The following is a 15544-nucleotide window of genomic DNA, read 5'->3' on the forward strand; positions in this document are numbered from 1 at the left end:
AATTTTAAAATAAATTTGAGCCTGGACCGGAAGCCAACTGAAATATGAATTATGTTTATTTTCCTCTCCTGCATACGGTAGAGGAACACAGCAAAATGTATTCTGTGGTTAATAGGTTCACTTTTGTTGGCCAGAGATGAGCTCTTCATCTTCCTATACTTGCCCTTAATTATATGACCAGCTGACACCATCCCAGTCCTATAGAAACAGTATTCTCTCGTAGTGGTCTCTGCTGGCAGTGTGTGTGGGTGTCTTTTGTGAATCTTTGACAGAAGCAGCCTTGGCAATAGAAAAGAAAAGAGGAGAAGAGAAGAGGAGGCTCTTGTGCTATGTAGTTGAATAGGAGAGCAAAGCTTCATCCTGAGCAAATGAAACTCCGTTTGCAATCAGAAAACAATGTGTTTAATATTCACGTTTCAATAAATTTGAGAGAAATTAACAGTTCAGAGAGGAACTTAAGTTAGCATTCTTTCATGAGAGGCATGATAATGTCTGGCATTGGCAAACATGTGTTTGCAGATGGCAAGTAGCTGAAGGATTTCTCTGAAACTGCGTGGCTGTGTCTGTCTGTGTTCCCATTAATTAACAACACAAACATGTGGTTTACATAACCAACAGTGGAAATAATGATGATGAGCTTGATAGAACTGAAAAATATTATTATTGTGCATTAAGGTGAAAACCTTGGTTGAAAAGGAAGTGTTAGGTTCATAGTTATGCTTTATTTGTCTGATTGGAAACAAGAAATAAGTAAATCAACCTTTTTTGTTTTTTGTTTAACTGGAAGTGTATGTCACCCTACTGTATCTCCTTGATTTCATCTTCTGTACTGGCTGAGTGTTTCACATTGTTGTGTGTGTGTGTGTGTGTTGGCTTTTTCAGTGTCATTTCTGTTCTCTGAAGTGTTGTTTGTTTTATTTTTATAGCTCAGAAAGCCTTCCTATGCTGTCCCGAGTGCTGCTGGGTTGGAATGCCTCTCAATGGGAGCTCCACTCTTCTGTTGAAACAGATTTACAGATGAGTTATGCAAGATGAAAATGCCAGTGAAACTGTAAAGATTTAGTCAAGCTGGTTGCAAAAACCTGGCTGACACTGGCTGTACAAATATTAGCCTAAAACACTAATTTGTCACCATTTTATTGATTGAGCACCGTGAAGAGACCTTTATTATTTATTGTAATTTCCAGTATGGGCCACCACAAGCTTTCACATTCATCTTCTAGTAAAAGAAATATTAAGTGCTCATCAGGTCTTATTTTTCAAGTCAGGGTCAAATTTCTCCAAACGTCTTGGGTCAAACTCGAAACGATATAAGGCAAGGGTCTTCAACCGGGGGTTTGCAGGGGTGCTGCAGGTTGTATACACACAGTGTATACAAAGGTTTTCATTATGCAATGTAGATAACTATTTTAATTTTAATAGAAAGTTGTGAGATCGCGAAGGGGTCCTTGCCCTGAAAAACGTTGAAGACCCCTGATATATGGTATGCAAGCACCTCAAATCTTTGCTTACATCTTGAGATCAACTGGAAATTCTGCCATTGCTGTAAGAGAAGTGTTATAACAGAAGCTATAGGTTATAAACATCACAGATATTATCCATTATCCACAGACTCCAAGTGCAGACCTCAATAAAATAACTGCTATCATATTATGCAGAATGTTTTTCACAATGATTTTGTTGGTCAACATTCATATCATCAGAAAAGTACACTGTTATACAATTAATTATTAAATATAGTTCCAAATTCCAAAGTTACTTAAAAGCAAAAAGCAAAGGAAAGCAGAGTGTATTCTCCTGAGCTTAACTCTGTTTTAGTTAACCTGAAACCCTCATAGACATTTCCAGATGTGACTGTGTTACCTACTGATAATAGTATAGCAGAATAACAGTAACTTTAGTCTTTAAATGACCTTGAAAGAAGAGACAGAACAGAAATAGAAATAATCTGGGACACTAATAATGTTCACATCAGCATCATCTCCTTTCACCTATGAATGTCAGGACATCTGCTTTGTGTAGAGAAATAAGTTATTCCATCCCATCTAAAAGAGGAGCCCTCCCTCTTGATCAGGTTCCCAAATTACTAGTGGAAAGAAAGTTTGGCTCTTTAGATCCCAGTGAGAGGAACTTCTGGGTGGAAGAAGCTTTCCAAAGAAGATTACCTTCACTCCAGCTACAGTTATGGAGAATAGCCCTTACTTCAGCAGTGAACAAGGGCTTTGCAGAGATGTGAGTATTACATGTGAGCTTTTTATGTGACAGAAATCTAGAAAGTAAAAGTCTAGTCTAGGAGTCTCAAAATCTTAATATGCATATGAATGATGATTCTCTCTGTAATGTATACATCTAAAATAATTAACTAAATTATCTTTTCTGTATTTAAAAAAAATGCTTAAATGCTGTATTTAAAAAAAATGCTTAAAAGGTTCGGTAAAGAGGATTTGACAAGTGGAAGATCTCAAATTGATCCTTAATTTGTGTTAAACTGCTCTTTTCTAAGGTTGTGACGTGAATGTCAGGTGGGGTAAAATGATCATTATTTCTGACTGCAAGTCTTTTTGGATGTTTAAATGTTTTCTGTGTTCCTTGCTTTCACCCTGTGCCTTTTCTCCAGCTGAGCGTTGCGCTGCACGGCTGTATGGCTAGACGTTTACTACTGTGCAAATTATTCCACATGACTTACAATTAAGTAATCGAGATCATTTTCTCAGCATCGTTGAGATTTTGTTTCAAAAATAATGTAATAACAGAGAATTATTAATTTACCCTTTCAGAGCAGCAGAGCTGGTGAAGATAAATATAGATTTGAGCAATTGTACAACAGTCTGCAATTTATTTTAAGAAGAGAGATCTCCATCGCAATCATTGAAGTGAAATAACAGACATTACGGGGGATTGTTCCCGTTTTATCCATTCAGATACAGGCTCTGTTTTTCTTCCTTTTCTCTTATTCTCTCTCTCCCTCCACCTTTCTTTCAACTTCTTTCCCTTTGCTCTCTCATCTCTCCGTCTCTTTTCTGGCACCCTCCCTCCAGCTCTACCTCTCTCTTTCTCCTCTTCACCCTTCCTCACTCACTTTCATCAGCAGGGGGCCCTCGGCTCCCTTTATCACCATAGACTCAGACTCGATCCCGCTACAGCAGAATTGCCTGGCTGGTTCTTAACCTTAAACCGGTTTAATACTGTTTTGCTGGCAGCCGTCGGTATATTTTCAGAGCCATTTGTATTCTGAGCAGATGGAAATTTGTCCTCCAGTCAAGTTTCCACTGCTTATGCAGCCTCTGGATTTCAGCTCTGTCTCTTTTCACATTTTTGCTTCATGCAAGGGAAAATTCATCATTACAGGAATTTCAGGCTTCTCTAATTGTTTGTCCTCCTGTTTCCCATCATGCGTAGTGAGAGGGTTTAAACCTTGATGTTTTCAACAGGGTGCTCATGACAAACTCAATGTGTCTTATTCAGCGCATTTATGTGAGCATATTTTTTTCAAGAATATATATATATATGTATTAATAAATTGTTCAGAAAAAATATCTACAATGACATGGTCTATTTCCTGTCTTAAACTGTGTGATAAAGTCACTACCAATGGCAATATTGAGGGTGGGCTTCTGGGATTTAAACCCTGAATGTTTTTTATCACCTTGTCACAAATTAAATTATTCAGAGCTGCAGACTGCTATATAAATCAGATGTGGTCTCACAAGCCACATTTTGACTGTTTTGCATAAAGTCTGCCTCATTTTGTTATTCATTCTGTCACAAAGTGAAATAAATGATGGCGCCACTTTCCGTTCTACAGACCTCACCAAAGTAATCAGAAAAAAAAACTGTGTTGACTTTGGTCCGGCCAGATGTTTTGGCAAAGTAGAAAACTTTAATTACTCAGAAGTGTTAATAATAATAACCTGCTAACTTGTAAAGAACACTTGCCGACTCATGTGCTTCGAACTATAAAAAGCCAAAAGGAAGAAATAAATTGTCACTCACATTTTAAAAGTACAATACATACAGTTGAACCTCTGAACTTCAGGAGGTTATTGGGACGTTTTCAGTTGTATATTTAAAGATTTATTTCATTTTAATGAGAACTAACACCAACATTTCAACATTATTATTATAATAAAGTGCATTCTTCAGTATTTCATCAAAGCATGAAACCATGCATTCATAGACGCCTAGGTTATAAGCTTTAAAAATCCACTGCCCCCTGGTCACCACTGCTATTTCTGTTCTTTAAGCTTCTCTTCTTCGGTAAGAGACGTTGGCTAATTGAAGCTTGTTCCTCCATATTCGATAATTGTGATTGGCCGTGTCCTGAGAGATAGTGGAGCACTACACTGAGAATAGTAAGCATTTAGACTCTCCCTCCTGGAACTCAGCCGGAACAAAAGGCTCTTTTTATTAATTTGCAGCCATAAGCTGCGGGAATTTAATCAGACAAACTTTTAATTTCAATAAATGTGACCTTTTGTTCTGATCTCGGAAGAATTCAAATTGCCTATGTGATTATTTCTTTCTTAATTCAGCAATTGTGGTGCATAAAATATGAAATGTGTAAAACCTGTACATGTAATCACAGCATTTAAATATAGAAATGCATGATAAAATGACTGTTTTCTATAGGTTGAGCTGGGGAAAGAGAAGGAAAGAAAGGCCAGGTATCGTGCTTACCAGTGTGCCGCCATCATTCTGAGTGTAGTATTCCTGATATTGGCTTTCTGTATCTTCAGTCTGAGATATATATGGAGCCCAAGCCCTGGGAAGGTAAGAAAAAAATCTAAATCTATTGTGGAGACCAAGAGATATTATTGAGCATGGTGCATGGCTGTGGATTAATTAGGAAATGATTAGAATAACAATTGTGGAATGGAAATGAAAGACACAGAAACATCTGCACACACTGTTTAGTATTCTTGGAACTGACTGAATCCAGTCTTGATTTCCTTGGCATAAACAATAACATCACAGAGTTGGAAAAAATGGTAGATTGAATACATCGTTTTTTTTATAAGATTGCAACAATAACCGGAACTGCAAAACATAGATATTATTCATTATAGTTTCTCAGTTCTTGTTGATACCCGGAAATTGGCAGCGTGTAAGTAATTGTCAATACCACAGTGTCAACAGACATGCAAACCTTATATACTATGTTATGCATAAATTTTTCCACAGGTTGTAACTCGTTTAACAGCCAATACTTTTAACGTGTTTGCGGTGGCTCCGGTCAATTTTTTGCATCAGATATTTCATGCTCCTGCTTGAGGAATCATCACTTTGAGCTGTTGAAGCAGTGAAGATTCTCACAGGGCATGTAATGGGCTTAATGGCACTGGAAGCTGGAGTTCGAGAGCAAGTGATCACACTCAAACTGCTGTGGTTGGCTAACTAAAGGCCTGTGTATTCGCTGATATCCAGCAATAAGCAGAATAATGGTGCTTCAAAACACAATAATAGGCCCAACTGTTAGGGCGTCTCTTCTCAACAGCAGTCGGGGGGAAAATAAGGGAAGCAATGTGTGTGTGTGTGTGTGTTTTACACACACACACACACACACACACACACACACTATGCCTCAAGTGCTGACATCCACAATGAAACCTGAATGTGCAACTATTGCAGCTTCAAGTATCACAATTCGGTAGCTTAGATATGAATATTTTAAACCAACACTGCATATTTCATAAGCTCCGCCTCCCCTTATTTAAACTAAATTTCTCACTTGTTTCTCGCTTTCCTAATTTTTCTAGGTAAGACATCAATTATTCCCATGCTCTTAAAAGGTACAGCTTCTGACAAACTAATTATAAGTCAATACATCAATAGAGCAGGAGATTGGCTTTGTCAGTACCTCCATGTGGCAGCAAGAAGAGGCAAAGCGGTCTCCTGTGGAAAGGTAAAGTGCTGTTGAAAGGTAATTTGCTCACCATATTGTATTTCAATATGACATAGTAACCGCTTGGAAACTTCTTTTAATTACTTACAAACATATGTTGTTACAGAAGCCCAGGGAATAGTTAGCCATCATTCTCTACGCTACTATGTGTTTAAGATGGGCGCACCTGCATCTTAACTGTGCAACTGCATGTTGTCCAACATCACCATCATGTTTTCCAGGTCCTAATTATTGTTCTACTGGTTCCTATGGGATTAGATGCCTGTCGTATCACCTAATATAGCCAAATTTAAAGCAAATGCCTTAAAATGACAAAAAATATCCGCTGCAGTAAGCTGATGTCATCTATTTTTCTGACCTTTCTGAATGTCTCTTAAGGAACCGTGGTTGACAGACACACATGCAGCACCCAAGCCGTCTTCTTTCAGACTACCTTATCAGGCCCGAACCACGGGTGTCTGTCATACTGGCCACAGTTTTGGTTAACATCATGAATAGATCACACGAACAGCGACGAAGAGGTGCTGTGAAATTGCTTTCGTGCGCACATGTCTGTCAGGCTCACGAGATGCCCCCCATAATTCAAGCTGAAATTACTTCACTCACCTTGTTGCTATGTTGTGTTTGCAAGGCAGCCTTGCAAAATGTGCCCCCAACCGGCTCTTTAGGACTTCTGTGTCCTGATGTGTATCTAATGAACACAGTTGCACCTGCTCTCCAGTAATAGTGGCAGGTGGCAGGCAAGGAACGACCCCCGGGTTGGGCTGTCATGTCGGTTTCCTTGCAGGAAGCAGACTGGATAGACTCCAGTAAGGCTTGATGGCAGTGTTGTTTGCTTTATGAAAGCAGTCCTAAAATAGGCCAAATCTTTGTTTGCCCCTTTTCTCTCTCTGTGTCGAAAATCCTCAGGTCTTCAGGTCTTGAGGGGAAATAATTACAGCAATGAAGCAGACCAGCCAATCCGAGCAGCTGCTTCTAGAATTCCCTCCAGACGGGTGGTGCTTTCGGGTCTGCAATATTCTTTTATTTCACTCATCAGACTCATTTATTCACTTACGAGCTCGTGTTTTTACCGAGCTGATGCAATAGACTCTGACCTCCACCTGGCTGAAGCAAACTGTTCCCTTGTAAAGCAGAGGCAGGGGAACATGACACATCCGCTCTACCCAGTCAGGGGCTCTCAGGTGGACTGTAAACGCCTGTAGAACTGTTTTATATGTTTTCAGGTGCTCCTTAAGATTCCGGTGAATTATTATGAACAGACAAATGAGAGCCTGTGCAAAAATAATAAGTTTGTAGCCATTTTTTTATGTTTATATCAGGAACAATAACCTCACAGAGAAAGACAAAATTAAAATAAATAAATAAACAGAACAACTGAAATAAATCCTATTTGCATAATTATTAATTCATAAACAAAAAGCCATGTAGTGGATTCTGTCAACAGCTTCACTCCAAACAACAAACATGGCTGTGTGCTATTCACAAATCGAGGATGCAGAATTGACCTATTGGTAAGCCCCGCCCCCCTTACTTACTGTTGCGAACTCAGACATACAAACAGAGTTTGACAGCTGTCACTGCGAAAACCTATATATTTTTTATAAATTTTGGACACAGAAGGACCACCATTTAAGTGGGACTTAAATATGCTATTGAGGGATATATACAAGATTTTAAAATAAACATTGTTGGTATTAATTTGGAATCAAGGATTTACAGATCACAATGCAAGTGGGAGTAGTCTAATGTTCATCACTGTTCATATATCGCAGGGTACGATTAAATTAGTTTACATTTAACCAGTTTAACATGAAGAGACAGTGAAATGTAGACCTTCGTCTATGTGTTTTTGCCCTACACTGTACATGATGTGAGAACAGTTCTCTATTTAGGTTTGTAATAGCATTAAATAACTAACATTGCACGTTAACTAGTTTTAGCTTGCTGAAACGCAAGATGGCTAACGTTCTGCTTAAGCAGATGAAAATTGTAACTTAATGAGAGCGTGACAACCAGAAAATTTACGTTTTTGTCTTCATTGGGATTGGGGTTGAATGCTTAGGGATATTTTTCTCTGTTTTGTTTGGGTTTAGGAAATGTAATAACATAAATTATAATGCCTATCCTCTCAGGATACCTGGAATCAGTGTTACAAGTACCACAGGCACATCGTTTTTCCATTTTTATAACATAAACACCATCAAACCAATGAAAGCTTCAGATCCTCCTATGTTTCTCTATGACACTGAAATCTAAAGATGTCCAAGTTCTGCTCCCCATGCAACTGATACTCGACTGCCATTGGCTCATCTGCGTTTGAGGGGAGGGGCTTACAGATAAGTCAGTTGTGATTTAAATTTGAACATAATGAACATAATTCATTAATTCATGACAAAGCCTTTAGTTTGAAGATTTAAAAGCTTTTCAGAGAGAAATTAATTTCCTTGAATGGATTACTCTGATTATCTTTGAACTACAATAATTCAAATTCAGTAAATTACTCTTATTGTTATTCAATTCAAATTAATCTTCAAAATTTAAGTATAATAACAATTAAATAATGATTTGGGTCACCATTATTAATTTTATTACATATCCTGTGTATAATTCAGTAGACATTTTCCCATATTTATTATGATTCACATCTATTTCACATATGCCAAAAAGAAAAAAAGAGGGGAGAATAATTGCATGATGTCACCGGTCATTCGTTGCTCTGGCAACAGTCGGATTGGAATCTACACATAGATAACCAGCCACTCCATAGCAAAGTTATATTAGCATCAGTAAATTTTGGGAAATCTCAGATAGATAGACAAATACAGATTCACAATGATGTACTTGGTCTTTGCAAGCAGCACGCATTAAATATTCTCTACTTCATTATGGATGTGCTGCCCATTTTCCTTACCCTCCATTGTTTCTTCCTCTTATCCATCAAAACGTCGACCCCTGAAAATCGGAGGACAGAACAGAGATCAGTTCTCTTTCTCTTGCACAATTTAGATTCTGATTGAGCTTTCACATCCTGTTTCGATTCTACACAGGGTGCCAAAAACTAGTCCTGCCACACAGCTCTCTCACATAAGAGTAGATTTCATCAGATTAATTTTCTGAAACTGTTCTTAACACTATCCAGATCCACAGAATGTGCCTAATTATTTCAAATGGATTAATGGTAAAAATTGTCAGCCAGATATGGAGTTAAATTCACAGTCATTGAGGTGTGAATAATAGTCTAGGTGAATTTCCCATTATGTTATGAGATCAGTCTCTGAATTTTAACAATTTAACAAGTTTAAAAACTCAGTCACCCATCAATGTGATGATATTACTGGACTGATCCAGTTGTTTTTTGTTTTGTTTTTTTGCTTCAGTGTGCCACTTATCAAAAGTAGATTCCCAGCATACCCCAGCAGATGTGCTTCTGTTAGTCAGTCAGTGTTAATAGCCCTTTGGGAGACCTGGCTTGATTCAGTGATAAAATATTAAACTCAAAGATGATTGGCATCTCCTAGGGAGCTGAAAGATTTCCAATGAGAGAGGCAATGCATGCAAAATATTGACCTGCGTACTAGTTGGGGGCTGGAATGTTGTTAAGCATCATGTCTTTTAAATTATCAGCATCAAAATCATAGCATAATATCATTGGCAAAATAACGGAATTTTCATGACCTGCTGAAAGCAGGATATTTGTATGGTACCGAGAAAAACAAAACAGACATCATCAAAGACGACAGTGGACCCAGTCTGTAAATAAAGCATCACATAGCTAGCCTTTTCAATTGAAATGGTAGCAATCCAACAGACACCTTGAAATTGATCAGTGTTCAACATATTCGGTGTGCCACAGCGACTGTCAATCACAAAACTTCTTAAATTTATTTTTAATGTTTTAAGAAACTGGAATATGTTCATATTGTTTCGAAGACACAACCACAATGTTAAACAATGGTAACACTTTATAATAACTTTCATTAATAAATCATTAGCACACATTATATAATACTTAATGGATCATTAGCAGTGTTGGGAAGTAAGTTACATGTAAATTAGTTATGTAATTTAATTACAAAATAAATATAACTGTAATCTGTTACAGTTACTGAAATTTGTTATTAAATCACAAATGTTAACAATTACAAAGGGGATCGCATCTGAATATTTTCATACACATGCAATCTTTTTTGCTATCTTAGTGAAGACTTCAATTGATTTTATATACAGTAAGGTTAATGATATTTTCTAGCTATCCCCCTACCTCTAAACCTACCCCTCACAGAAACATATTCTGAACACTAGATTTGAATGAACTCAACTCATATGTAAGCCTTTTTAACTAGAGGAGCAGTAAAATGTCATGAACTTTCACTATATAAATTACATTTAGTCCTCACAAATACAGAGTTATGGCATGAAACTCTAGATGGTGCAATGCGATAGGTCGAACTAAATCTGACCTAATAACATCATTATCATATGGCACAGCTGATTGGTTCTCTCTGTATTGGTATTCAATGAGCTCGCTGCTCACTGTTCACATATATGACTAGGGCCTAACATAGCAGTTGCAGCTTGCTTCAGAAACCCTCCACCTTCCCCAGCTCCACCTGTATAGATCTGGTATGAGATGATTCATGTATGCTATATGGTGGCTATTTCATGTATATTTGCAGCAGCACCACCATATTAAGAAAAATATACACCTTAAACAAAGACATATGTAATCAAATATAAACAAAACATTAAAGATGGAGTGAGGGAATAAAACAGTGAAGCTATCCATTCAACTCTTAAAAAGATACATAAGCAAGCGGCCCCATATTCAATTTTCCTATTTTTTTTTTTTGAAGCATCATTCTTATTAAAGTGAATACTTTTGATGGCGGCAAGACCAAATACACTGTTATCTACATTTCCATGCCAGTCCCTCCAAGAGTTGTCATGACAGAAGTAGTTATACCAGTACACACACATGCATTGACTGTTCTAAAATATAACACAACAATGTTTAAGAAGTTTAGGACACAGAATAGGACACATGTGTATTAAATAACTTTATTTGATAGCTTCATTTTTCAAGATGTACTATTTTTTTTTCCAAGGCAATGTTAGATGCCAGTGTTTCCTGACATATTTGCTATGCAAAGATTTGATTATAAAAACAGTATCATAGCTGTTAAAATAAATCTAGTTTATCTCAAAGTAAAAATATGTGCTAAAGTCTGATTTTGTTCTGGCTGTGCTTTACAATTTTATTTTTATCATCTTACTTTATGAGGATTTTATTGAAAAAAAAATAAAAGGATTACACCACAACATATTAACAAAGCATTTGACAATTTTTTGAAGAAAACAGTCTGAAAAGTCTAACTGTTTAAGTTGAATCAGTATATATAAATGTTTAAATAATTAAAAATATATATATATATTTTGCATGTTCTTCTAATTATTAAATGTTAGACGCTATTTTATTCAAATGAATGAATATGAAAAAGAAATTATTAAATGAAAAATATATTTTCATCACAAGGCAAAAAAAAAAAATTAGACTAAACAAAAAAACAGCAAACTTTAGGTCACTAGACAAATCTTTTTTTTTTAACCACTGACCACTAGCCTAGACAGGAAATAGAATCATGCAAAAGGTGTGGCATCTTGTCAAAACCTTGAACTTGCTTCAGAAAACACAAATAGACAAATAATAACATAGTATCATTTTTGCATCCTAATAAGCTATATAAAGTAGTCAAAATGCACAAAAAGCTTAATTAGCCCATTATCAATTTAATTAAACATGTCAATCTTTGATCTCACTCCTCACCACTGAGCTTTCAGGGGAATGGGGAATTCGATTTGTGGAACAGCATGGATGAGGTACATTGAATAGCACCAATGACCTTGCAGATATTTTCAAAAGCTGTTGAAATGTGAAATGATTTTCATCAGCGATGTGGAGCTCATTCATCTAATGACACAGCCAAAGTCTGTAAGAAAAGTAAACACAAGGTGTTGATTCACTCGTGCTCAACCTAGGTCTATAATTTTGCTTTCTGCTTATAGAGGCATTGATGGCACAACGCAAAATCAAGTCAATTTAGCTCTTGAAAGAAAGTAATAAAAAAATAAAAAAAACTCAGACAGTGTCGCTATTTGCAGTAAACAGATGTATTCTACATGAAAAATTTACAGCTGAATAAAACTCTCCAGAAAGCTTGGCTGAGAGTATTAGCTTATTTTCAAGAAACTTTAAACACACTTTGAAACTCTTCATCACTTAATAACTGGGCACATCATTTACAGATTTTAATGGGGCAAAATGATGAAACATTAAAATATAATTGATTGCATTGGGAACGTGAAAAATAGCTGCATGCATGTGTTATGTGAAAGAGCGACATTCAGAGAGCTCTCTGCTTCCTTGTCCACTTGAAATCCCCAGTAAATGCAAGACTGTGTTTGCATTTACACACCAAAGGTTAACACAATTTTGCCGCTGATAACTTTTTTTGTTGACACAATCCTCCAAACTCTGAATCTACTTGCTCTGCATGATACAAAAAAATACTGGAAAAATTAGCTACCGACAGAGGCACGCGCCAATAGCGAGGGAGAAATAGCAAGAGCAAAAATACTTGATCATCATCATTGGAGAGATATGTTCTTAAACTTCATTCAGGGAGGCCTGTGATATACGTCATGCATTGCATAGTCAGTATATGAGAAATCACAGCTATTACAAAAAAGGTAAAACATACGAATAAAAGGGAGTGACATTTATGGATGCATCATACTTACTGGGTTGTGTACTTGATCATGCTGCATAGTAATGCTACATATACCATGTTTTACTAAAAACATGCATCAATAAGGAAATGACTTTAATTTAGTATAATTTTGGTAATATTAACTCTAGAAACTTATATTTTTATAGCAATAGCAGATTCTTACAGATTTGCTTATCAGTTTTGTTTATCTAATCGTGGTAATGAGGGAATGCTTTTACAAGTGACCTTAGTACAAGATAAAATATAGTTAATATGCAAGAAAGTAGAAAAACTTTGAAGGCTCCTCAGTTGGCTACATTAGGAGCTTATGATAATAACTTGTAACTAATACCTTGACATATTCTGTCACAGGATTTAGATTTTTATTCTGTCCACTACTAAGCTAATCCTTCGGATCACAACTTTTGGTGCATTGGCGTTTAAAGCTTTAGTTGGAAAACTTGGCAAGCTTTGGTTCCCATGCTTTTTATGTAGATCTATGTCTTGAGCTGGGCTTTAGAGACCAAAATAAACTGGTGCCCCTCCGTTCACCCAAGGCAAAAGCACATGCAGAGACCAGAATGTTGTTACTATGTGAGCAATACATGATGACTCCCATCACTGGGGCTTTGCAGCAGCAGTAATGCCTGAAAAACACTTTAACAACAGAGCGATGCTAAAGCTCTTTCTGGTCTCAACGCTTGCCTCAGGTCTCCCTGCTTGCCACATTGCAGGATGGAGTGTCAGATAAGTAATATTCTGCTTTCAAGACAAGAGCTCCTGTGAGATCTTCTATGAATGAACCGAGGCTTCGAAAATAAATGTTTTTAGGAGGGAAATGGTTGTCTAAACACAATTTTCCATTGTCTGCCCCTAAAAGTTCAAGATTGTTCTGTTAGATTTAGTCAAGCTTGTGTGAACTATACATAGCAGAGTTATTTTGCATTTGTTATGCACCTTTTCATACACATTAGTGAACTAAAATGGTCATTCACTCAGAAAACCTCTAGTTTCTGGACCCTCCTCAAATGAAATAGCTCCTTAATAGTTCTCCCCAGCCAAGCTACATTTCTCTTCTCATTAGCAGCTAATGCGGTTAATCAAATTATCCCGTGCATCTGAAAGCTTGAAAACACAGTGTTTGCACTCACAAGCAGTCTGAATGCCACTTAGGAGTATTGAATGTCTTCAGTCAATTTAGTCATTTTTAGTGAGTATGAGTAACAATCGGGGTCATCACATTCTCTCCCACAGCAGGGGAGGTTATTTCCTCTGTGGCTACATGGTTCTGAATCCACCTCTTCGATGGGCATTTAGCTCCATATTTTTCATGTGAAATCTGTTTTACATTCACAAAGAAATACCAGAGTGTGCCAGCATTTTGAACAGTGTTTGATGAATTTTTCATGCAGTATCCTGTACCCTATTATGACGGAAGATTGGACTGCATTCTTACACTGCAAGGCCATTCAGAGGAACAATCAATTACAGGAATCATTGTGTTTTTCACTCAAATAGCAGTCACTCAAATCCCGCAAAGGAATAATAGAAAGAAGAGGAGGGGAAAAAAACTGTGATACTCCCCAGTATTCTTGGGAAAGGTCTTTTGTCACCTTTTGGAGGTTTTATTTATAAACTCCACATCAGTTGTTTCCACCCTTCAGCACAGAGATATCAATCACGTTTGCGAGAGCAGAAGCTTGGGAGTGTTGCATCACCCAATGTCCTGAAAATGTTCTTTCGTCCTGTTGAAAGGGCTTTATATATTTCCTATGGGACAACTGTTGGAAACTTCAGTGCAAAGAAAAATATATGTTTCTCTCCTTGCAAAGAGTAACTATCTCCTAAAAAAACTTTCAAATATGCAAGCTGATCTCTTTCAACCTATGTGATGCCCAAATATAACACAAAAATGCATGATTCATGTTTCTGATATCACTTTTTTTTGCCAGCTCTGTGAGTTAACCCAACCAGAAGGGTATTAAACGACACTTGCTTGTTAATTTTCAACAGATCATAAAAGCAAACAATGATTGAAAATGCAATGTCCCAGTCCCTGAGCCTGCTGTACAACTGCGTGCTGACATAGGGAGAAAACGCAATTGCTCCCAATGCTCCGCGGTTACCCTCCCTCCTGAACATAGCTCTATTACCCACACAGTAGCTCGGATCAAAGTGATTTATTGCCAGTGAGAGCTCAAATTGTTTAAAATGGTTGGTGAGATTAGTCAAGTATGCATTGGCTGTGAAGAAAGGCCCAAGCAAATTAAAAGCAGCTGCAATTGCGAGTCAACCACAGCAAGGTGGTCATATTTGGCAAACGACATAGACTTGCAGGGGATCCAGGCAGAGAAACTGGGTCATTGTGCTCCCCTCATGGAGAGACCCTCGCCTGTGAAGGAATTCTCAGTGAACCTCTGGAGTATAAATATAAAGGAATGAGATTGCAGAGTTACTGAAATTCCTTCTCTATAATTGCTTGCAATTATGCATTTAAAATTCCACTGAGAGTCCAGATCTTGATATAAAGAGGCATTTTTAGTCAACTGAACAATTTCTGGTGCCTAGGATGTGAAGTATGGCATGTGAGTTATTACATTTGTATTGTTGCATCAAAGTGCACACAGCATTAAGAAATATGTTCTGCATTATTGCATCACTCTACGTCCACTAATGTGATTTTTGCTGCGATGAGTGCCTGCCCACTCTCTATTGTTTATTTTTTGTGGTGCACATTAAACATAGCTGCTTATAGACAAGCAGTGATTCATACCCCTTCTGTTCTGCATCAAAAATGTCCGCAAGGGAGCTCACTGCTATTTTTAATATGTAGCTGAGGCTTTCTGGTGAAGTAAAAGTTTTAACTGATTTT

At 37.1% G+C, this 15544-nt stretch overlaps 1 protein-coding gene across 1 annotated transcript in view; it reads left to right on the forward strand.

The window, feature by feature from the left end:
* The first annotated feature begins 2105 nt into the window (after nt 1–2105).
* Nucleotides 2106–15544, forward strand: part of LOC113075439 (tenomodulin-like) — a 39265-nt gene continuing 25826 nt past the window's right edge. The window contains exons 1-2 of the mRNA XM_026248150.1: nt 2106–2232; nt 4630–4770. Of these exons, the coding sequence (XP_026103935.1) occupies nt 2185–2232; nt 4630–4770 (189 nt within the window). The 5' untranslated portion in view covers nt 2106–2184. The remainder of the gene's footprint in view (nt 2233–4629; nt 4771–15544) is intronic.

Source organism: Carassius auratus, unplaced genomic scaffold (assembly GCF_003368295.1).
Source record: "Carassius auratus strain Wakin unplaced genomic scaffold, ASM336829v1 scaf_tig00017060, whole genome shotgun sequence".
NCBI lineage: Eukaryota > Metazoa > Chordata > Actinopteri > Cypriniformes > Cyprinidae > Carassius > Carassius auratus.